The sequence below is a fragment of the Lutra lutra genome, chromosome 10, assembly GCF_902655055.1.
Source record: "Lutra lutra chromosome 10, mLutLut1.2, whole genome shotgun sequence".
NCBI lineage: Eukaryota > Metazoa > Chordata > Mammalia > Carnivora > Mustelidae > Lutra > Lutra lutra.
In genome coordinates, this window is record NC_062287.1 from 13,649,994 (window position 1) to 13,672,501 (window position 22,508).

The following is a 22,508-nucleotide window of genomic DNA, read 5'->3' on the forward strand; positions in this document are numbered from 1 at the left end:
TTCGAGTCGAGGAATGACAGTTCCATCTTGTTGCAAGTCTCTGAAATCATTTTATTAATTCTTGACGCCTCCTTGTCTGACGTGGTCTGCTGCTGCCTAGGAGTCTCCGAGAACAAGCCAGCCGGAGGAGAGGAAGGACACTTCTCTGTATTCTGATGCTTCCGGGCCCCCCACCCCCGGCAAGCTCGTCAGCCAGGGAGCAGACGGCGGTCTGAGCAGCGCTGATGGCAGAGAGCAGCAGGGAAGAGGGGCGAGTGCTCGGCTCCCGGCAAAAGAAACGGATGAGAAGAGTGATCCTGGGATGTCCAGGATTGAGGTGGACCCTGGGGGTGGTCAGCCTACCCAAGCCACCGAAAAGGAGGCACCAGAAGACTCATTGGATGCAGGAGAAGAGGGTTCCAGGAGGGGAGAGGCCCAGGTGGTGGAGGAAAAGGAGCCCAAGGAGGAGACTTCGGTCCCCAAAGAGAGCAGATCAGACCGGAGCCAGGTGAGTCCCCCTGTGCCCTGGGGAGTTGCTGCTCCCTCCCTCTGCTGCTCTCTTAAGCCCCGTGCAGATCGGGGTCCCCAACATCTTCATTACCTACTTGGAGGAGGAGTCTGGAGCTTAGCTTCGTTAGCAGGCCCTGCGGTGGGCTGTCACCAACAGCTGGCCAGAACTCTTCATGGTGACAGATCTGCCCAGACCCAGCAGGCAGCCAGAGCCTGAATGAAACTCCAAACCTACTGGCCTTAGAAATTCAGGATAGAAATTTGCCTTTCCATTGGCACCCTCCTGGGACATTCCTGTTCTTCTGTAGTACCTTTCTCTTCCTGCCTGCCCCCTCTTACTTCTTGACAGCAGCCGGTTGCTGTAGTCTGTTTCTGTAGAGTTTCTGTAGAGAGGGGAGGATATGGAGGGGGTGGGACCATGGGGAGTACTTGGCCCCAGCAGCGGTCAGTTAGGTTACCAGAAGACTCCTCTCACTGATGGCGTGGGAGTCTTGCTTTGGCAAGACCGGGCCAATGACCCAGATGCCCACAAGTACTTCCCAGTGCCTTTGGCATTTTCAGTTTTCCATCCCGTAGTCCTGCTCCTTTCCAGGTAGATGGTGAGGGAGTTCATTTAAGGAGCTTTAAGCTGCTTCCTGGGAAAGATACTCTCATTCTGCTTTTTAGGACAGCATGAACCTTCCCTACTGCCAACTTCTAACTGTCTCCACGCCACTTCTCCGGGCTCTCCTTACATGCATAAATCCTTGTTGACCTGAGTCACAGTGTGGGTTCAACTGGGCTGTTCATCCCCAGTGAGGTGGGGCTGGTGCCCATGTCCAGAAGGAAGGGGAGGGTCCACAGCCCTCTTTCAGGTTTTCTGGAAGAGGTGGATTTTGGTGAGAGCTTCGCCCTGTGTTGGCACCAATGGCCTGAGCGGAATTCCCTGGGTGGTCATCCCTCTCCGTGCTGTGCCCTGGGCAACTTCTCAGGGGTCTTGTCCGCAGGATTCGGACATTAGTGAACACATGAAAGAGCTGCAGCTCTCGGACTCCGCCGCGCCTGACCCCACGTCCTTCCCGGGCCTGGTGAGTCTGAGGTGGGGGGCAGCAGAGTGGGCTGTAGGGGGGGGGTCTCTGCGTCCCTGTGGCTCATTTGCTTGGCGCCACACAGCTTGAGGGGGGACGTCAGAATTCAGACTTGGGTCTTGTCTCCACTTTGGTTCCTCTGCCCATCTGCTAAGAGTAACACTACCGATTCCATAGGTTTGTTGGGAGAAGAAGGTGAGGTAAAGAGCGTAAAACGTTAGCAAATCAATGTCAGGTAACTGTGAGCAGTTGTGACCCTTTCTTGTTTCTGCAGTGTGACTGGTCTGGGAGATATGGGATCTAGAGCCTCTGGCCTGTAGCAGAAATACTACATGAATCTAGGGGGTTAGAGGTGTGTGTGTGTGTTTATGGGATCACCAAGCAATGGCGAGGACCAGTCCTCAGGCTGTAGCTGGGAGGGATGCTGGGGTTACATTTCCAAAGAGGAGACATTGTCCTGGAATGTCAGCAGTGGATGGATGGTTGCTCTCTCCCAGGCCTTCCAGCCAGCCTGCTGTCTCCTGGCTTCATATGCCAGGTCTGTATCTATGGGGAGTAGTTGAGGGTGCTTTTTGGCAGAACATCACCTCTGGAAACCATGCTCCATCTGTTTGGAGGAGGCAGATCAAAGGGAAGGGATTAGCGGGAGAGGGTCAGGGATGAGTGGTAAATGACGGGAGGGGGTGCGGAGGAGTTAGGCGGCTGTGTGCTCTAGCCCCTCGCTGAGCCACAGGCTTAGGAGGCAGATGGCGGCTGCATTAAGTGGAGTAGAACTCAAACTGAAAGGAAAATGTCACCAAAAAAGAAAACACACAATCTAGGAGGGGCACGTTTTTGTTGACAAAAACCATCATGAAGAATAGTCAGGTTCTAGGACTCTTGGAAGCAAGGGCTCCGTCCCTCCTGAGGGAGTCCCCGTGTGCAGAAAGAAGTATGCCTGTCAGTGTTTTTCTTCTCTGAGGGAGTGGGTGGAGGAAGCCACAGGACAGCAGGACCAGACCTAGGCCTGGGCCTCCTGCCATTCATCAGGGCTGATGACAGAACTGTCCCTATTAGCATGCTGTCAGGTAGCAATCCTTCACTTAGCCCAGCAGGCGTCTTGGGCTCGGAGGGGGCTGGATCAGGGTCCTGTGGCAGCCAGAGAACAGCAGGGAACTGGCACTGGTGTGGGCACTTGCTGTCTGTCCCAAAGAGAAGCCTGCCTAGGGAGCACCACTAATCAATCCCTATAGTCCAGAGGGGCCCCGGAGAAGGGGAAAAGAGCTAGCGGTGAACAGCCCACCATGCCTCATTTCTAAGCTGCCAGCAGGTCTGCTGGACCCTTTGGCCTCCCTGCTGGCACCCTGTTTGGGCACCAGGAGGGCAAGACAGCTGGAAAGTGACATGCTTGCAGCACGAGTCCTGCAGAGAGCTTGGGCTTGGGAGTGAGCCCAGGGCACATCTGACCCACCAGCCCCATTGCTAATGAGCTGTGTGACCTCGGGCGAATTACATGTGCTCTCAGACCTGCTTCCCCGTCCGTGAGAGGCCTTAAGAGTATCAGTCTCACAGGCTTATTTTCCCCCCATGGTTTTATTATTAAAAATTTCAGACATACGGAAAAACTAAAAGGATTTTCAAGTGAATGCATACATCCTTACCCCCAGAGTCTATAGTGAACATTACACCTGCCGTATCACGTATCTTTTTCTAGACTCCTCAGTGTTATTTTGAAGATGAGAATAAGCAGTAGATGTGGCAATGTTTCACATGGTGCCTGGCCTGCATTAGGCCCCTTTCTGGAAGGTGGGGAGGTGGAGGAGAGGCCCAGGGGGATGCTGTGACGGGGGCAGTGTTGACTTCCCCCTCCACTGTCTCTAGGACTTCGGTTTTCATGGCCGGATCTCGGAGCACCTGCTGGATGTCAACGTGCTTTCCCCAGTCCTGGATGGAGCCCACTGGGAGGTGAGTGTCTCTGGGTGACAGATAAGGCCCAGCCAAGCTCTGCCCATCTGAGGGTGCATTTCCGGGAGCTCCCTCCCTTCTGATTCAATAAGGGATGGCCCTGACTGTGCCTGCGATGGGCTGTCAATCATTCCTGCGCTTTGCTGCCATGAATGAAGTCATCCTTTCTCCCCGCCCTGCAGTGTACATCTATGTGTTTATCCATTTTTCTAGCAACTGAGGGATGACCACTTGCTCATGTGCAAAGCACTGTAGACTGTGGATTCCAAGCCACTTCCTGACCTGGCCCTTTCAGCCCCTGTAGGCTCCCCCTCGGCCCACCTGCCACGCGCCAGCCGTGCCCACCACTCACTGTTCCCGGGGCGCACCACCCGCCTCCTTCACTGCGCCACCTGCCGTGCTGCTTCCCCATTTGTACCTTCCCAGAGGTGGTCATGGAGGTCCACTTCTGATGTCACCTCCTCCAGGCAGGATGAATCGTTCTGTCCCTTTGCTCCCCATAGTTCTGCTTCTTCTCTTTTATGGTTCTTGGGTCTGTCTCCCTCCCAGCTGGAAGCTCTCTGTGGGGACATCTGGCCCGCAGCGGGATACAAAGATGACTTAGACACAGATCCTGTCCTTAAGGAGCCTTGAAGCCAAGGAGGCCATCCTTTCGGACTCAGGGCTCAAGACCCTCATTTTTATTACGGTTGCCCCATGTTGTTACCCGTTTTACATTTTAGTTTGTTACATAGATTGGCCTGTGTGGGTTTTCATTTTTCCCCTGAAAGTGAGAGAGGGAGCTCTCTGCTGAGCTCAGTGTGATTTGTAGGGGAGATGGTGGTGAGTTGAACACTGGAAGGGGTGAGGGGGTGGGGGCCACCAGCTGCGGGCTCTGCCCAGGCTGACATGATAAGCAGTGGCAGCGCTGCGGGAGCCGTCTGCTGCGGGCACTGGGAGGTACTCAGGCAGCATTTCTCTTTTTAATGGAATTTGGGGGAGCTGACTTTTAGTTCGGGCCCTACCCTTCCTCACCCGTCTGGATGGTAGCGTCGGCCCCAGCTGCTGGGGCTCCGGCTGCCAGCAGAGAGGCATGGGCGGCTGTGGGGACAGGGCTGGGGACACGGCCATGGGCCAGCCCGGCCGGAGCCCCGCGGGCAATGATGGAGTGACTTGTCACCTGCCCTACCTCTCCTGTTAACCCTGCTGTCCCAGAACAGACGGGACTCCCTTCGGCATGACAGAGGAGTGTGGGGTCTTGGATGCGGACTGGCCCTGCCAGCGCTGGGGTTTTGTGCCTTAGGGTGGGGAGAGGGGAGGAGCAGGAACAGGGGAGCTGACATGTGGGGCCTGCCTTCTCTGGGCCAGGAGTCGGGCTTTATGCTCGTGAGCTGCTGTAATCCTCGCCGCCAGCCCTGTGAGCTGTGGAGTTACTGTCCCCTCTTTTAGTGGAGGAGACTGGGTCCCCGGCTAGGAAGTGGTGGAGTAAGAGCTCGAGTCCAGGCCGACGGTGCGGCCATCCCCGAGGCCCCACCCCTGCAGGAAATATTTGAACTTACCAGCAGTAGACCTTTCACCAGCTTGCTAGATCAGCCTAGACACGCAAGCTTTAAAATGAGATGGGGGCAGCGGGCGCCTGGGTGGCTCAGTCGGTTAAGTGTTCGACTCTTGATTTCGGCTCATGATCTCAGGGTCGTGAGATCGAGCCCTGTGTCAGGCTCCGTGCTCCACGAGGCGTCTGCTTGACATTCTCCCCCTCTGTGCCCCCACCACCTCACTCCATGAGGTTTGGTTTTGTTTTGTTTTTTTTTTTAGATGGTATAATCAGTCCCTGACTGGGAGGGGGGGGCATCATTGGCTACTGATGGGACCTGGGTATCTGGGGGGGCCTGGAGTGAAGCAGTGGACTACCTTGTCTTCCTCCTTGGGGCTGCCCAAATGGTATCCTTTCCGTCTGGAATGTAGTAGTGCCCTCTCCTTTCACCACGTCCCCATCTCTCCAGGATCTTTCCTCTTCCACGTGCTTGGCTGCTGCCTCAGTGACCAATGCCCATCACACAGCCTCCCTGTACGTCACTGGCGCTGCACGTCTGGGCCTCTGTGGGTTTGAGGTGTTCATGGATGTCTCCGCTTTCTCTTTGCAGCTCTCAGTGAAGGCTTCCAATGACAGGAGGCAGGATTTTCTTTTTTATATGTTTTCTCCTTTAGCCTCTGGCTTCTGGCTCTGCAGGCAGTGGCTGTGGCCTCTGGCTCTTCCTCCCTAGCCAGCCAAGCCAGTCCTGGAAGTAGCTGTGAGCCTGGCGGCTTAGCCACAGCCCTCGGAGGGGCCATGATACAGCAGCTGGGCCTCCTCTTCTGGGTCCCAAGTGGTCATCCTTCTCAAGAGCCACTTCCTGGTACTTCCTCCTAGGCGCAGGAGTTGGCTAGAGAATTAAGGCACCCGAATGCCGACCTCTCCAATATATATACTTGTCCCTGCTCCTTCCCTACAGGCCCAGAGGTTGGGAAGAGAAGACAAGGATGGCAGCCAGTCCAGCCAAGATGAGCAGCGGAGCAAGCCGTCCAGAGGCTTGGAGAGGTACAGTACGTGGGAGGCCGCCCTCCGGGACCTTCGGGATGGGGTGGACTTGGGCAGGACTCCTGGCTTTCGTGCTCCTGGCTCAGTGTGGTCCTGCCTGAAGGCAGACGGTGAGCTGACCTGATGGCCTCGCAGAGTCTGTATGTGCATGTGCACGTGTGTACACGAGCGTACCCTTGGATTCTGCCCCGAGACAGGAATGTCGGTACATTTGGTGGGACTTTGTGCAGTGCTGTGGGCTGAGGCTGGAGGAACTGGCTTGGAGCTGTTGCCTTGCACATCAGCAGTGGTTGGTAGCCCACTGTGGGTGCTCACGCGCGAGGCAGACAAACGGGGATGGAGAGCAGAGAGACTGGGAGAGGGGGACAGAGCCTTCCAGCTTCTGAGGCCCGGGCTACCGTGAGAGGAGAGCCACCACTCTGGAAGAGGAAGCGGGCCAGTTATTCTGCTTTTTGAACCTTGAGGCTCTGTCAGCCTTCCCACAAGCCAAAAGCTCCAGCTTCCCACATTTTCTGTCGTCTGACCTTTCTGTAGTCTGGCTTCTCTCTTTCTCCCTGTTTTCCGCTCAGTTCTTCCATCCCTGCCTGGCTTCAGTGATGGTGAGCACTGGGAGTGGACACAGCCGTGAGAGGGCCCAGCTGTCACCCCGGGACAAGCAGATGCAGTGCAGGGACCTGAGCAGGCTGAGTCTGGTCCAGGCAAAGGGAGAGCTCAGTAGGGAGGTTCCCCTTCCTGCTTTTCTGACTGCTTTGCCCTCCGTGGCTCCCCATGGATGTAGGGCTGGGGCTGGAGCCCTGTCTGAGAAGAGGGATGGACCTAGGTCCACGTATCACACTCTCCAGTTCTCTCCCTACTCTCCCTGCAGGACTTACTCAGCTGCCCTGGCTGGTCTGACCAGGTTGTCTCCTCCACTGGTGCCTGGGAGGTGGCACCAGAGTCCCCTTCACAGCCAGGCCACCGAAGAAGGGCCTCTGCAGGCCTCTGAGGGGCAGCTTAAGCAGGAGCAGGCAGAGGAGCCTGGGGACTCTGCAGGCAGCCCCGTCCCTCCCGGTTCCCTGCAGAGGTAAGGGGGAGTGGGAGGCCTTCCAGGCATGTAGTTGTGTGCACAGGGGCTGACAGCGACTGCTGGGGGAGCCTGGAGTGGTGGGGAGCTGGGGTGGGTTCGCAGGTTTCCACGAGTGCACAATGTGAGCTGGGGAATGAGGAAACCTGCTTCTTCCTAGTCCTTAGTCTACAGCTAAAACTGGGGTGCACCATCCGATTGGGGAGCCTAGAAACTCTTGAACGATGGAGCATCTCTTGTGATCCAGCTATCTTCCTGCCGGGGGCTGGGGCAGAGACTGTCTCCCACCTGGGCTGTGCCCCCCATTAGGGGGGCATTTGTTCCCATCCCCACCTGCCCGTGCTCCCCATGCCCTTAGCAGTCATCCCACTTCTAGTCCTACAGCAAACCCAAGGAGAGCCCTGTCATGTGGGCCGGGCCCTTCGGGGAGGGAAGTGCAGAGTCCTGGGCCTCCCTGAGGCCAGCTGAGGGGACCTTTGTGCCCCAGCCCCTCCCAGAGCCTGGCTTGCCTTTGCTAGTCCTTCTGTTCCCCCAGTGAAAGCAAGAGGCTGGCGTCAGAGCTGGTTTGGAGCATGTTCAGTTGGGATGAGTCCCCGGGAAAGCCGAGCCGCAGCAATGTTGGGTCCACAGACTACCTGCTGTGTGCAGAGCTTCTCCCCGGGCACCGTAACCCTCCCGCAGCCCGCGTGGGTGCGTCTGCAGCCCTCTGTAAACAGCCAGAGGAGAGGCAGACCAGGGAGAGTGAGGCCCGAGACAGGGACACATAGCTGGGGCTGATTCCCTTGTCCTCATCAGGGCTCTCTGACCCCAAATGGGTACACCTGGAGCCTCTTGTCTTTCCACCAGCTATAACACGGTTGCTTCCTTATTGTTATCAAGGGAGGAGACCCCAAGCCCACCTGCCGCCCATGAGAGAGGCAGGGAGCAGCGCTCCTGGGCCACGGAGCTGGGCCTTGGGCAGGAAGAGGCCAAGGAGCCCGAGGAGAAGGTGGCGGCCCACCCTGCCCCGCCAGTCTTCCCAGAGGCGTAAGGGCCAGTGTTAACGTCTGTCCCTGTCCTCCCTTATGTGTGCATTGCTTGAGTGCCCACCACCCCTGGGGGCCCTGCCGAGGGGGTGGGGTGGGGCAGACTGAGTGCGCCCTTTGTTGCGTGTGCCGCTTTGAGACCCCAGCCAGCCGTGGATGAAGGTGGACATGAGGCTAGCAGAAACCTGGTAATCCCGTTTTCTGCTCTCCAAAGCACTGTTTTTCACTTTCTTAGCAACATTTTATTGAGGTATTTACCGAAAGTACATAAACCTGAACTGTACGAATCAACCCATGCTTACACACGGATCAGAGGTAGAACATTTCCGTCCCTCCAGAAGGTTTCCTCATGTCCCCTTCCTCCCCGTGCACCACCCCAGGTCCCCAGGCTTCTGGCTTCGGTCCCCTAGGTGCGTCTCTCCAGTTCTCCGACTTGACATAAATGGAATTATACCATATCCAGTATATGCATTTTGGGCCTGGTCCAAAGCTCACCTCTGTTGTTCTACTCGCACTTCTCAAACTTTGAGATCATTGAGCTTTCCTCCTCCTATTGTCTCCTTCCCCTCTACCCCTTCTACAGATGAGGAGACTGAGGCTTGCGGTGAAGGGATTTGCCCCACATCACTTGTTGGTGGGTTGTATCACTAGGACGAGGCTCTGGTCGCTGGAGCCCTAGACTTCCTACTCAGTGTGCAGCCGGTGGTCCTTTTCTCTGCATGGAGAGATTGGAGCCAGGGTTGTGCCGTTTGTCACGTCTGTGAGCCGAGTGCCACGAAAGATTTAGAGGAGTCCTTGGGATGGGGGCCGATGTTGAGTAGAGACGGGTCGGTGCCCTACTCACAGCTAGCAGGGCGCGTGAGCTCCTGACTCTTGTCCTCACCACCGCACTGCAGTGATGCAGGGAAGGGGCAGCCCCGTGGCTCAGGTGGTGACAGCTCTGACACCGAGGAATGACATGGCCTTCCCAAGTCTCCTTGGCAGCTGTGGACAGAGGGTCAGGGTGCTTTCTATGAGGACAGGAGGCAATCGTGTTTCGGAGACTGGACTTAGGCCCCGTAACCTCCTCATTACCCATCTTCACAGCTCCATTTCTGTGTGTCATGAGGAGTAGCTCTGTGTCTGGGTCTCATTTGTACCCGTGGGATTTTAATTTATGGAGGTGACTGAGTGACCAATGCCATTAAGGAAGAATTTATTACTTACATTTCCAGAGAGAGGAGGGCATGCCATGCCGTGCTAGGCCACATGGGGAAGGAGCAGGGTATGCCAGGAGGCAGAAGAGGCGAGAAGGGAGACCATGGCCCAGAGCCTTTATTGGGGTTTCCGTGGGAAGGCATGGGCGAGTCAGGGTAAGTATCTTCAGTGAGTGTGGGATTGGATAGTTTGACTACATAGGGCGGGATTTCGGCTATGGGGGAGGGCCTCCAGTTGCCTGGTACCCGGCCGGCCCCTGCACGATTTGGTGTGAGTTCTGGAAGGAGGTGCTTGTGGTGTTGAAAGACATGTTCCCGGCTGTCAGTAAGAGCTGGCTAGTCCCGGGACCCGCAGTCTCTCCTCTATCAGCAAACTTCCACAGATGTCAGTACATCGTAAAATAACAAAAAAAGAAAAACCATGATTCCTTGAGTCCGTTGCCTTTCACAGATGTTGTCAAGCTGGATCAGAAGCAGTTAGGGGCAGAGGGGCCAGCAAGCGACTGCCCCTGTGTGCGCTCTGTGGCCTGAAGACCTGGGTCCCAGAGTCTGGGATTTGGTGATCCCAGCACCTTTCATGACGTGTTTGTAGAAAGCGGGTAAATGAGTTCAGACCACTGGGCCAAACGTGAAAGGGCATGGGATCTCTTTGGTTGCAATTTTAGTGGCCGTGCAGCCAGTTGAGAATGTCCCGGGCGCCACCATGTCCTCCCTCCGCAGCGCCTGCCCTCCCTGCTGCTCGCCTTCCTTGGTGGCCAGCCTGAAATGATGATGCCCCTGCGGGGTGTCCTCTCGGCTGCTGACTGTTGGAAACTGGGTCTCTGATGCTGACACCTGAGGAGTGGCCTCGAAATCAGACCCACCTCTTCCTCTGAGGCTTCGTTTTCTCTGTTGTCTCCTCAATCATCTGGGCCATTGCTGACGGCCTTGGACCTAAGTGGGACATTGGGGACACTAGAGTTCTCAAACGAGGACACAGGGAAGAGCCTGCTGGAAGCCAGCCCTTCTTGCCCGCATGCCAGCTTGCAGGCACGCTCACCCGTGCGTGTCGCTGGGCCGCAGTTTGCCACGCCGTCTGAGGCCCCATCTTCCCGCAGCATCTGTCCCTCGGGCCCCACGTAGCTCCACAGCCCACGGGGGAAAGAGACATTCAGAGGTACCATCTCAGGGAAAAAAGATGTTTTCAGCCAAGGCTGGAAATGAGTTGGAGGGTTGATGAGGCGGAGAGCTGCGGGGAGAGGCTCTCTCTCGGAGAGCAGGACTCTCAGAGGAGGTGGCGGCCACGTCTCTTAGATCCGCATCTGCTGGTCTGTGTCAGGGGACCTGGAGGAGAGCCGGCAATGGGAAGCAGGGCGGAGGTGGGTTTGGGAGCAGAGGAGAACTGAAGGCCTAGCTCAAGGCTGGTCCCAGTCTGAGTTAATGATTTTAGGAAAGTGGGAAGGAGGGCTTTTAATGGTATTCAGAGACATTAGGAGCCTCTAATGTCTTCCTTTTCTCTCTGGTCTCAAGGGGCTGAGATGGAATTCCAAAGCCCTTGTTTTCTTCTGCTCTTCTGATCTCATCGCAGCCACTGCCTTCCGTCTGCTGCAGTGAGGGGAAGGGGGCCCTGTGTCCCTTCTTTGCTCTTGTCCCAGTGCTCCTTGGTGTGGGCTGTGCCCAAGTGTTGCTGAGGCTGACGGGGCCAGCGTGCCCGGCCTGCTGCGCTGCACACTGTCGGGGAAGGGTGGCGGTTGTGTGGCGAGACTAATTTCTAATGGAAGATCAGGGACCTGGGAATGCGCATAGGCGCTGGCCTTTAGGGAAGCTGCTCCGGGAGGCGAAGTACTTTATGCTGCTTATGCTTTCGTGCCTCCAGATGTTCTTGGGTTTCTCTCTGGGCATTTCCTTCGAGAACCCTCATGACTTCATAGACATCTCTTCCACCAGGACCATTATTCTGTATCTTAACACTCACCTTAGGCATCCAGGTTAGCGCTGAATTGCTTTTACCTGTTTCTAAACATGGAGTTCACTCTGAGCAGATGAAAACATGGCATCGTCAAGGAGAGATGGAGCAAGACGTTCTTGGTGCGCTCCTGCTGCTGTCTCTGGAGGAGGGAACAGTCTCCTGCCTGGCTCCTTGGCCTTCCTGTGCTAGACCTCTATGGACACTTCTGGGTGGCAGGGCTAGGAGACTTGCTGCTGCTCCTGCCGGCTCATAAGCATTGGCCTGTGTTCGATTTGGGCGGCAGAGAGCAGCCTCTGGGGGCTCCCCGAATTGCTGGTGGAAATCTTGAGTAGCAGGCAGAGCCCTGCTGGGGAGACAGAAACAGGGCCAGGAGCCATTCCGGGAAGCAGTCCGTTACTGACAGAGCTTCAGTCTTTGGCTGCCAGATCTGGAGCCACATCTTTAGGTTTTCACCTTGGGCTAAGCCTACCAGGTCCCCTGAGAGCCTACTATGGGCTACCCTTCTCCTTCGGCTCTTGGGGCCTTAGCCACAGTGGGGCTTGCTCTATGAACAATTCCTGCCTGTATCTTTGAGGGGCTAGGCTTCTCTCTGGCCTGGGGCGCGGCCTGATTGGCGTGTGTGATTCTGGACCCCTGGGCCCTCCGTGAGGATTCCGCGTGCGTTGTTCTGTATCTAACGGGTGGGATATCAAATCTGGTGAGATGCTGTCTCCCCCACTTGGCAGGCGATCTGCGGAGCCTGCAGCTCCCCCAAAGCAGGCTTCACTGAAGGCCATGGAAGAGGCTGTGGCCCAGGAACTGGAGCGAGACCGGAGGCGGCTCCTGGAATCGAAGCAGGAGAAGATGCAGCAGCTGCGGGAGAAGCTGTGGCAGGAGGAGGAGGAGGAGATGCTCCAGCTGCAGCAGCAGAAAGAGAAGTCTCTCAGGTCCTGCCCCTCCCCTTAGGCGAGCTGCCGGGGCCCCGCAGTGAGGTGGGGGGCGAGTGATTCCCCTCCCCCTTCCCTGGAGACCCGGTGGCCCCACTGAGACTCCCCCTCCTCCGTGGCCCTATGTGGAGGAAGGGGCTCCCTGGTTTATCTTTTTGGGACGGAGTTGGGAGGCGTGATAATAGTGGGAGTAGCCAATACTTTTTGAGAGATCACACCAGTCCCCATGCTTTGTTTCGTTAACTGGTGTAGTTCTGAGAGTGGTTCTGAGGAGGTGTTGCTCTCCCCCCATCTTATAGGACTGTGATACGGATAAAGAGACTAAGGCACAGAAAGGCTAAGTGACTTGCCCAAGATGTTGAAGTTAATAAGCAACAGGGCCCAGGCAGTCGGTGCCTGGAGCCTGTTTTCCTAACCACAATGTTGTCCTCTCTTGGGAGTCAGGGCCCTGTTGGGACCCAGTGAGGTTGGTGGGGACTACATGATACAGTGTGAGGTGCTGTTTCCCAGGACCCAGAAGTTTCTAACTGGGTTCCTGCTCTTTGTGTAGCTGGCTGGGAGGCCCTTGACAAGTAAAACACTGTAAGGCTGGGCTGGATCTGTGTGGATGAGATTGTGTGTACACATGTGAACAAGCTGGAGGTTATTTTTATAAGGAAGGCATCTGGGGCTGGCATGGTGGCTCCAGAGTCACCAGGTCCTTTATTCTCTTTGCTGCCTATAGTGCTGGCTGCTAGCAGGGTCTCTTCAGAGTGCAGCATAGCTGCTGGCTCCCCAGCCATCATGTCTGGGCTGCAGGCAGGAAGAACAGGAATAGAGTACAAAAGGGGTAGCTTCCAGCTCATTCTGTCCCTTTTAAGGTGCTGTCTTGGAAACTTCACCCAATAACTTACGTTTATTCTTTAAAGAAGTTTTCTTGGAAAGTTTACTTAATAATTTCCATTTATATCTCCTGAGTTACCCCTGGCTGCAAAGGAAACGGGGAAATGTCGTCCTTGAGCTGGGCCTCTCTACCTGGCGGCATAAAATTGGTGCCCCTTTAGGAGGAGAGCGTGGGAGAGTGGCGGCTGAGAACGTAGTCAGCCTTCTGTCACAGGCCCAGGGAGGGACAGGTGCTACAAAAAGGTGTGAATATGTTTTCCACTTATTGAGCAATGTAACTGAAGGCTCAGTCTTTTTCTCTTGGATAGAGCATGCAAAAGTGGTAGACTTACTTTTATATCATACGTAGCAAAGAGTGTATAAAATGTTTATTTAGAGAGAGTAATAGAAAACCCATTTCCAGCTACCTAGAGGACTGGGGACAGTCGCTGTCATTAGCCCAACACAGAATCTGGTGACCCAGGGCCCACCCTTCTGTTACCCCTCTGGGATCCCCTGCCAGGCAGCAGCATCCTCTTCCAGTCAAATGAAAATTGGGGCCGGTGTCCCCCAAACGTGGTATGACTTGGCTGATCTTAATAGGCAGAGCCTAAGAGGAAATCCTGGTAGTGTCTCCCTGCCAGCCTGCCAGGCTCCTTCCTTCTTCCTGGCTACCTACCCCAGGCCTGGCTGACTGTGCTTTCTATCCCTTGCTAAACCCCCAGCTCTAGAAGGCCTCTAGGAACCCTCTTAGGTTGTGCTGAAGACTAGCCTGCCAAAAGTAGCTGACTCAGGACCTGAAACATGGTAGTTGCTCAATAAATTGTAGCTCTAGATTTCATTTCCAGTTGAAATCAGTGGTTTCAGTGGCCTTCATGAAGTGATTTTTCTGTCAGTAGTGCCCTGTCAGACTTGCTTTGAAATAGTTCTTTGTGAGAACCCTGTTGCTGCTTACACATGAGACTATCTGAGGGCTGGGGCTGTCTCTGCTGGGCAACTTCCACCTGGTAGAAATTTCTGGAAGCCACAGATGACTCTGTAGCAGATATTTCTTGACTGAGAAGGCAGGCAGGAAGACAGGCTTGACCCTTAGTTTCTTTAGTTGTAAAAGGAAGAGATTGAATTTAATTGTGAGATGAAGAGAGACTGTTGTAAAATGAAGGACTTGACCTCTCAGGGCCCTCCCAGCTCTGACATCCTGTGGTGCTGTGTGGAAAATGGAGCCACCGGACAAGGAGAAGGGGTTTCTGGGGAATCCAGGAGGAAGGATTTTCATTTAACTCAAATTTTTTGTCACAATGGAAGAGAGCAGTGGTGCAAGTCACTTGAAATAGAAAATGACCCTAAAGGGGCTCCTGGGGGGCTCTGTCGTTAAACATCTGCTTTCAGCTCGGGTCATGATTCCCCAGGGCCCTGGGATCGACTTGCACTGGGCTCCCTGCTCATCGGGAAGCCTGCTTCTCCCTCTCCCACTCCCCTTGCTTGTGTTCCCTCTCTTGCTGTGTCTCTGTCAAATAAATAAATAAAATCTTTTTTTTTTAATTTTTTTAAAATTTATTTATTTGAGAGAGATCACAAGTAGACAGAGAGGCAGGCAGAGAGAGAGAGAGAGGGAAGCAGGCTCCCTGCTGAGCAGAGAGCCCGATGCGGGACTCGATCCCAGGACCCTGAGATCATGACCTGAGCCGAAGGCAGCGGCTTAACCCACTGAGCCACCCAGGCGCCCAATAAATAAAATCTTTAAAAAAACTTAAAAAAGAAAGAAAGGAAAATGACCCGAAATCTTCTTTGGCTTTGGAATTCACCAGGAAGATTTTCAAAGACATTGTCTTCTGAATCATGTTTTTTTCTTTTCTCTCTTTTTTCAAAGATTTTATTTACTTATTTGTCAGAGAGAAAGAGCCAGCGAGCAGAAGCAGGCTCCCTGCTGAACTGGGAGCCCAATGCAGGACTCCATCCCAGGACCCTCGGGATCATGACCTGAGCCAAAGGCAGTGGCTTAACCAGCTGAGCCACCCAGGCGTTCTGAATCACGTTTTTGTTAGGCTTGAGTTCCCTGAGTGCACAGCACACAGCCCCTGGTCTTGTGGGGGCCGTGTGGGCGGGGTATCTGCCTGGGATGAAATGCTTACTGTCGTTTGACCATAAATAAGACGTCCCTCACGGATCATCGGCGCTTGCTTGTAGGTTGGGGCTGGGTGATGCTGTTCCAATCCCACAGACATTTATGGAGCACCTACTTCATGTCAGCAACTGTGTTTGGCACCTCAGATATAACAGACTCTAAGACATGATTCTTTCTCTGGAGAAGCTCCCAGACTTGTAAGGAAAAGGCACACACAAAAGATGAAATTACGATATGCGGTACGGAGCAGCATGGGACAAGTGAGGGCCTCACAGAAAGGGCAAGGGGAACAGAAAGGCTTATTGGTGAACCCAGATGGACTTGGAGAGACTTCTCTGAGAGGAGGAAGTTGGGTGTGAGCGGTGAATGTGACTCGGTCAAGTGAAAAAGGGGTTTCTCGGGGGAGGCAGCAGCACGAGCAGGGGCCCAGAGGCCAGGGGGAGTGTGGTGGCATTGAGAGGCGGTGTCTCCCCTGACGTGGCTGGAACTGTTGATCAGGCTGTGAGTGAGAGGACGTGGCGCCAGAGTCGGGCTGGGACCAGACTCCATCTGTCCTTGAGTAAATGCCGTGCCGAAGTGTACCTGTTCGCAGAGGGGAGCCCCTGCAGAAATGCTGTTCTGGGTTCAAGCAGCCTGTCGTCCTCTTGCTGCAGCAAAGAGCAGGAAGTGTTCCTGGCCCCCTCCTACCCTGGAAGGTCTTACATGGAGGCAGCAGGACCCGGATTTAGGAAACTTCGTGGGCAAGCTACAGGCATTTGGAGACCGAGAGTTGGGGATGATGACAAACTTGCCTTTCTTTTCCATCTCAGTTCCCTGAAGGAGCAGCTGCGGAAAGCCACCGAGGAGGAGGAGACTCAGATGAGAGAGGAGGAGAGCCGGAGGCTGTCCCAGCTCCGGGCCCAGGTGCAGTCCAGCACCGAAGCAGACGAGGGCCGCATCAGGTGAGCACGCCGCGAGCCGGCCGCCCTGGAGGAGCTGCCCCGAATGCACGGGCACGTCCCACTCCGTCTGTCTGTCCGCCCAGGGCCGAGCAGGAGGCTTCCCTGAAGAGGCTGAAAGAAGAGCTGGAGTCTCTCCAGAAGGCTGAGAGGGCCAGCTCGGAGCGGCGGAGCAGACAGATGCTGGAGCAGCTCAGGGAAGAGATGGAGGCCTCGGAGAAGAGAGAGCAGGCTGCTCTGAATGCCGAGAAGGAGGCGGCTTTGCAGCAGCTCAGGGAGCGGCTGGAGCAGGAGAGGAAAGACGTGAGCCTGCAGCATGGAGCCTCCCGTCTGACATGCCCCTGGGCTGCCTGGGGAGGGGCTGGGTGCCAGGCTGGGCATGTGGGGTGGGGGACCGGGCACGGAGGAGGTGTCTGCACTGCTGGCACGGGAGATGGGGGACGGTTGGTAGGCCGACCGTCTGGGCCCACCAGTCCTCGCGGGCCCAACTGTCTCAGGGCAAGGTGCTAGGCCAGGTCTGAGTACAAGGTGCCCTGTCCCCATCCCTGTCCCGGAGGGGCATCTGTGATGACCTTTCACCTCTCCTGCTGTAGAGAGATTGCACACTTGCGGGGGGGCGGGGTTCTCCTTAGTCTTTACTCCCTGTGCCTTCAGTCCTGTCTCTTGATGGTCTGTCTCCAGATAAGAGCAGGAAGTAAGGAACAGTCTGGCCACTTGGAACTTTTTTTGCTAGATAAGGAGAGACTACAGGAGGTGGGGCAGGGCGTCCCTGTCGCACAGGTGCTCGGGCAGATTGTGCTGGACCTCCAGCCCTCACAGCCTCAGGCCCTTGGAGGCCTAAGTATGACCTGTGTATCTGGGGCCTAGCCCAGGGGCAAGGGTTTGGGAGTGGTGACCTGAGGCTTACTGAAATGGCCCTCCACTCTGGCCTTCATTTCCTGTTCATTTGCTAGTTGTAACCTTTAGGGACGGAGTTATTCTGGGGGAACAAAGATGTGTCTGTGTTTCCCCTTGGCCCTTTAGCAGGAAGGGAGTCAGGCATGGGCTTCCTCCCTCCGGGGTCAGTGCCCGGCCAGGCTTCCCTGCCCTGCAGCCCTCACGGGCCCCCTGTTGCTCCCCAGGCAGCGGCAGCGCTGGAGAGGGAGCACAGGGCCGAGCTGGAGCAGCTCTCTTCCTCGCTGGAGGCCAAGCACAGAGAGGTGAGATGCAGCCGGCCCTGGGCTGCCTGGCAGAGCCTGTGTCCTGTTCCCTCAGGGACAGCCTCAAGGCCCCTTTGCTGCTGGCGGGCAGAACTCGACCCCAGGCCTGCCACTGGGGCGGGAGCCTCCTTGCCCCCGAAGCCCCCTGGGGTTGGGTGCTGGGCCCCCAGCAGGGGAGTCCCTGAGGCTGCTCCGTGGCGCTGAGTGTCCCGTCCCCTGTGCTGGGGCCTCCTCAGGTTGTCTCCAGCCTGCAGAGGAAGATGGAGGAAGCCCAGCAGAAAGAGGTGGTCCAGGTGCAGGAGAGCCTCAGTTGGGCGGAGCAGAGGGCTCAGCAGAGGGCTCACCACGTGCTCGAATACGAGCAAGAGGTAAGTGCTGCTGGGCAACCTCGACCTCACATGTGCCTGTCCTGGGTGCTCCGTCCTGGCCCTGCAGACCCAGCTCTGCTCTGGAGGTGTGGCGGGGACTGGATCTTCTGGTTGCGTTTCTGTGCCTCCGCTCCCTCGAGCCGGCTGCTTCTCAAGCCCCGTGCCCTCGGGCGTGCATGTGCTCCCCCTTCCAGTGCCTCGGTCCCCATGTGCTGGGCCCTCACACCTGCATGTCCCGTCCCCACTGCCTACTCTACAGCTCAGCGGCCTCCTTCGAGAGAAGCGCCAGGAGGTGGAGAGGGAACACGAGAGGAAGATGGACAGGATGAAGGAGGAGCACCAGCAGGTGGTGGCTGAAGCCAGAGAGCAGTACGAGGCCGAGGTGACTTGCCCCCGTGCACAGACCCGGCACACGCATGCACACGCACAGACACGGCACACGCGTGCACACGCACAGACACGGCACACGCGTGCACACGCACAGACCCGACACACACGCACACGCCCTGCGGTCCCCGGCAGCTGGCTGGCCTACACTGGTGCAGTCCTGACGGCCAGGTTACTCCAGCAGCCGCAGCAGACCTGCGCTCTTCCTTTCCCGAGCGGCTGGGCCCGCAGGTACTGAGTTCCTACCCCGTGTTAGCACTGTTCGCAGCCCCTGACGGGTGTGGACTCAGTCCTCCCAGCACGCCGAGGAGGTGCGGACTATTGTGACCTCCAGTCTGAAAGTGGAACGGAGACTTGGAGCATAAGCACCTTTCCCAAGGGCTCCAGGCTAGTAAGTCGCGGAGCTGAGATTCAAGTCCAGATTGTCTGACCCCAAAGCCTTCGGCTTTAACCAGCCCGACACCGAGCCATTAGGGTTAACCAGACTTTCCAGCACACACAGACTGGCAAGAGCCTGACCCTCCTTGGGTCTGATCTGCCCCTCTTCAGCCTCCCCCATACGTGGGCTGGCTCACAGGGTGAACAGGGGCGGCGGTGGGGCCTCACTTTGGCTCACAGCTGGGCCTCGGCCCAGGGTTCCTAGGCTCCTGTTCTACTACCTGAAACCCATATCCCAGCCTGTCCGGATGGTCCTTTCCCACACAGAAGTAGCTGGTCTGTGATAAAATGTCGCAGCTCCCTTTCTAAACCGATGCAGACCTTGCTCAAGAGTAGTGAGAATTTATTAATGGGCTCTCTTCCCTCGAGGAGCTGCACACAGCGGACAGCAGGGCAGGCAGATTTCCACTGTGGGGGTGGGAGGTCTCAGACCAGCGCCTGCTTCAGTGGCAGAGAGGGGTGCAGGCTTTCTTGGGGGGAGGCCCGGGTGCTCCTCCGTGCTCTCCTCTTCTCGAAGAGCTGGCCCTGGAGAGCCACTGAGGTCCCCGACCTCCCTGACCCGAGCCCGCCAGTGTGAGGGGCTGTGGCTTTCGGCGGGTGAGTGCCACTGCCGTTGCCCGCCAGCAGCCTCCTGTCCCGGGCAGGAGAGGAAGCAGCGGGCGGAACTGCTGGGCCATCTGACCGGGGAGCTGGAGCGCCTGCGCAGGTCCCACGAGCGAGAACTGGAGGCTGTGAGGCAGATGCAGGACAGGCAGCTTGAGGACTTGCGGCGTCGGCATCGGGAGCAGGTGGGGACTCCGGGTGGTCACCGGGGACCAGGGTGGGTGAGCCCGCCTCGGACACCTCCATGCAGGAGAGGTGGGGGTGGGGGCAGACGGCCAGCAGAGCCTGGACAACTTCAGGCATGGGGGTCTCTCTCAGGCCATTTCCAGCCAAGGCACATGTGCTCCTTTGTTTTCTGGGCCAGCAAACATCCCTGGGATTAGAGGAGGTCAACCCCCCCCAGGACCCTGGGGTGGGTGCTTTGTCTCTCCTTGCCCCCACTGGGAAGACACAAGGTGGTGCTTTCACGGGGGCCTCAAGGGCAAGCGGGACGAGGCTGAGCCTAGCTTGGAGGGTGTGCTGTGGAAAGGGGGTCCTGGAGCTCCCTCCTGTCCCCTCAGCTAATGCCTGGCACACTCTCTACACCTACATCTTTCGCTCCACCTATTTCTGTGCAGGAAAGGAAACTCCAGGATTTAGAGGTGGAACTTGAAACCAGAACCAAAGATGTCAAGGCCAAATTGGCTCACCTGGGCCTCCAGGTGAGAGAGCGGGAGCCCCGGACCTTGGAGTTGTAGTTCCCCTAGGAGAGCTCGGAACCTCCTGCCCCTTAGAGCCGGGGTGCCTGGACACACACTTCTTTCCCTCCCCCGCAGGAGGAGACGGCCCGAAAGGAGCAGCAGCAGCTCCTCGACGCGCGGAGGCAGGCTGCGCTGGAGAGCGAGGTTCGGCTGGCTCCCTTGGCCTCCCTCACCTCCGCCCCCTTCCCTCCCTCTCTCCCCGCAACATCCCACCTTTGGCTCACCGGCTCTGTCCCCAGCTTTAGGGTTCCAAATGCTGGTGGTAGGATGACAGCACGGCCCCCTGGAAGGAGCCCAGCTGGGGACCCCCGTGGGCGGGGGCCATGGAGGGTGGCAGAGTCTGCACACTTCCTGCCCTCGGCACAGCGACTTCACAGGGCTTGAGGTCCACGCTTGCTCCCGTGCTGCTGCCGCCTGCCTTTGTCCCATGTGTCTCCGGGTGCTTCTGTCTTTTCAGGAGGTCACAGCCAGCTACCAGCACTTGGAGGAGGCAAAGAAGGAGCACACGAACCTGTTGGAGTCCAACCGACAGCTCCGAAGACTCCTGGATGAGCTTCGGGCCCGCAGGGCGGAGCTGGAGTCCCAGGTGGAGGCGCTGCAGACCCAGAGTTGGAGGCTGCAGAAGCACATCAGGTGGCCTGGGGCCCTGCACTTGGCCTCCCTGCTGCCCGCTGCCTGCCAGTGACATGCCTGGGCCCCCCTGCTCCAGTGGGGCTGGAGATGGGTGGAGGGGCTCTGCTGCATTCGGCAGGGCTTAGGCGTGAGAAGTGTGAACGGCTCCGGTCGTGCCCCGTCCTGCTGTCTTTCTGAGATCAAGGCTGGAAGCCCACCCCAGCAGTCACCATGACCTGCTGCCCCCCTATCCCCCAATCACAGCGACCTGGAGGCTGAAGCTCAGAGGAAGCAGGACATGTTGAAAGAGCTGGAAGCTAAGGAGAGCAGCGCTGCCCCACGTTTTGAGCCAGACCTCCACATTGAGGACCTGAGGAAGTCCCTTGGGACCGTGAGTTTCTCTGTGCCGTGGAAGGGACAGGGTGGTGGGACAGGGGCAGGGCTCCCGGGGGGTCCTGGCTTTGCTTTACCACCTTAGCCTCCTGTCCTTAATAGTCCCCCTTCCTCATTGCCATCAGTCACATGATGGTTATAAGCGAATGGTGCCCAGCAGCCCCCAGAGCCATTTCTGTGTTGAGGATCCTGGGAGAGGCTTTGGGGGTCCCTTGAGCCGGCGGTGTACCGGATGTTGACTGGGCCTTTTTTACTGTGTGTCCTTAGAACCAGACCAAAGAGGTACCCTCTTTTCTCTCCCAGAGCAAGGAGGAGACCGACTTGTCCTTGGACAGGTGAGTTCTGATAGCCTTAGTTTGGGTCCAGGAGTCCATGAGAGGGTGAGTGCCTGCACCACAGACCTGGGGTGAATGGAAATGGGTTGACCGTGACCACCACTGGGGCTTGGTTCAGGGCTAAGGACCTGGGGGACCGAAGGAATTTCTTTAGCAAGCCAAGAAGCTGCCCCTGGTGACCGCTGGCACAGCATGCTGGGATATGCTGCCCTCTGGGAGTGTCTGGGCATCTCTCTGGAGGCCCCAGGCCCAGTCCCTTTAAAGGCAGGATGGAGGCACCCTGCAGCAGGCCGTGCACTATAGTGCGAGGGCCTCGCAGTCTGTGCTCAGGGTGGGCCCCTTGGGGAAGCACCCAGGTGACCCGGAGCCGTTCTCAGCGCGCATGTGCTTTCCCTTTCCAACCCCTCTGCCCTGGCCCGGCCTCCCCCCAGCGTCCGGCACTACCTCTCTGCCGAGGGAATGGCTCTCCGCAGTGCCAAGGAGTTCCTGGTACGGCAGACGCGCTCCATGCGGCGGCGGCAGTCGGCTCTGAAGGCCGCGCAGCAGCACTGGCGCCGGGAGCTGGCCCGTGCTCCGGAGGCCACCAAGGACCCCCTGGGCACCAAGGCCCTGGAGGACGCGCGCCAGGACCTGGAGGAGGTTGGGAGCCTTGAGGGGAGCCCGCTGGTCCTGCGGGGCGCTGGGTTGGGGGACAGGACCAGTCGCCTCCAGTGACTGTGGGTTCCCCACAGTGTGGTCACATTAGCCCTGGGGCCATGGGACAGGGGCTGCAGGTTATCCATATCTGTGAGAATGAGAGTCCCTGATGTTGACATGGCAGTGCACCGCGCATGATGCTTTCTCGGTCCTCATGGTAACCAGAGGTGATTGTCCTCTTCAATTCCTAGGTGAAAAGGACAAGTAAGGTTTTTAAAGTTGTACATCCATGTTTTGCTGGCCCATTCCGTCCCACTAAAGACGTGGTTCATCAGGGAGTCTTCTGAGCGCACAGGGTGGAACCGCCTGTCTGATGGCCTTTTCACTGGGAATTGGGCCAGGACTTTAGGGAGCCAGCCGAGGGTCTAGGCAGTGGCCGGGGCCGGCTCCCTAGACTTCCGTTGGTGCTTGGGGCTGCTACGGGGCAGGCTTCCCAGGGCCGTCTGCAGGCTGCCCTCGGGCCCTCGCGGCTCTGCTGAGTGCTGAGAGGCCGGGCGGCGGGAGCGGGGGCACTAGTGACCCTGGGGTGACAGTAACCCTTTGAGACCGGGTTAGGTGCGGGCCCAGGGCTCAGCCTGGAACAGTCTACCTCACTGAA

The 22,508-nt window shown here is 57.2% G+C and overlaps 1 protein-coding gene across 9 annotated transcripts in view; it reads left to right on the forward strand.

Moving 5' to 3' along the window:
- The window catches only part of CEP164 (centrosomal protein 164), a 60,851-nt gene that overhangs the window by 33,463 nt on the left and 4,880 nt on the right, over positions 1 to 22,508 (forward strand). For 4 of the 9 annotated variants that reach the window (XM_047691714.1, XM_047691712.1, XM_047691711.1 and 1 more), the window contains 20 exons: positions 101 to 487; positions 1,476 to 1,556; positions 3,417 to 3,500; positions 5,972 to 6,057; positions 6,923 to 7,120; positions 8,000 to 8,146; positions 9,360 to 9,497; positions 12,015 to 12,215; positions 16,011 to 16,142; positions 16,226 to 16,442; positions 17,261 to 17,338; positions 17,575 to 17,706; positions 17,966 to 18,088; positions 19,176 to 19,319; positions 19,752 to 19,835; positions 19,950 to 20,018; positions 20,332 to 20,507; positions 20,751 to 20,877; positions 21,147 to 21,214; positions 21,646 to 21,853. In XM_047691714.1, coding sequence (XP_047547670.1) covers positions 101 to 487; positions 1,476 to 1,556; positions 3,417 to 3,500; positions 5,972 to 6,057; positions 6,923 to 7,120; positions 8,000 to 8,146; positions 9,360 to 9,497; positions 12,015 to 12,215; positions 16,011 to 16,142; positions 16,226 to 16,442; positions 17,261 to 17,338; positions 17,575 to 17,706; positions 17,966 to 18,088; positions 19,176 to 19,319; positions 19,752 to 19,835; positions 19,950 to 20,018; positions 20,332 to 20,507; positions 20,751 to 20,877; positions 21,147 to 21,214; positions 21,646 to 21,853 — 2,880 coding nt within the window. The remainder of the gene's footprint in view (positions 1 to 100; positions 488 to 1,475; positions 1,557 to 3,416; positions 3,501 to 5,971; positions 6,058 to 6,922; positions 7,121 to 7,999; positions 8,147 to 9,359; positions 9,498 to 12,014; positions 12,216 to 16,010; positions 16,143 to 16,225; positions 16,443 to 17,260; positions 17,339 to 17,574; positions 17,707 to 17,965; positions 18,089 to 19,175; positions 19,320 to 19,751; positions 19,836 to 19,949; positions 20,019 to 20,331; positions 20,508 to 20,750; positions 20,878 to 21,146; positions 21,215 to 21,645; positions 21,854 to 22,508) is intronic. The other 5 variants (XM_047691715.1, XM_047691720.1, XM_047691713.1 and 2 more) reach the window with 4 other exon arrangements.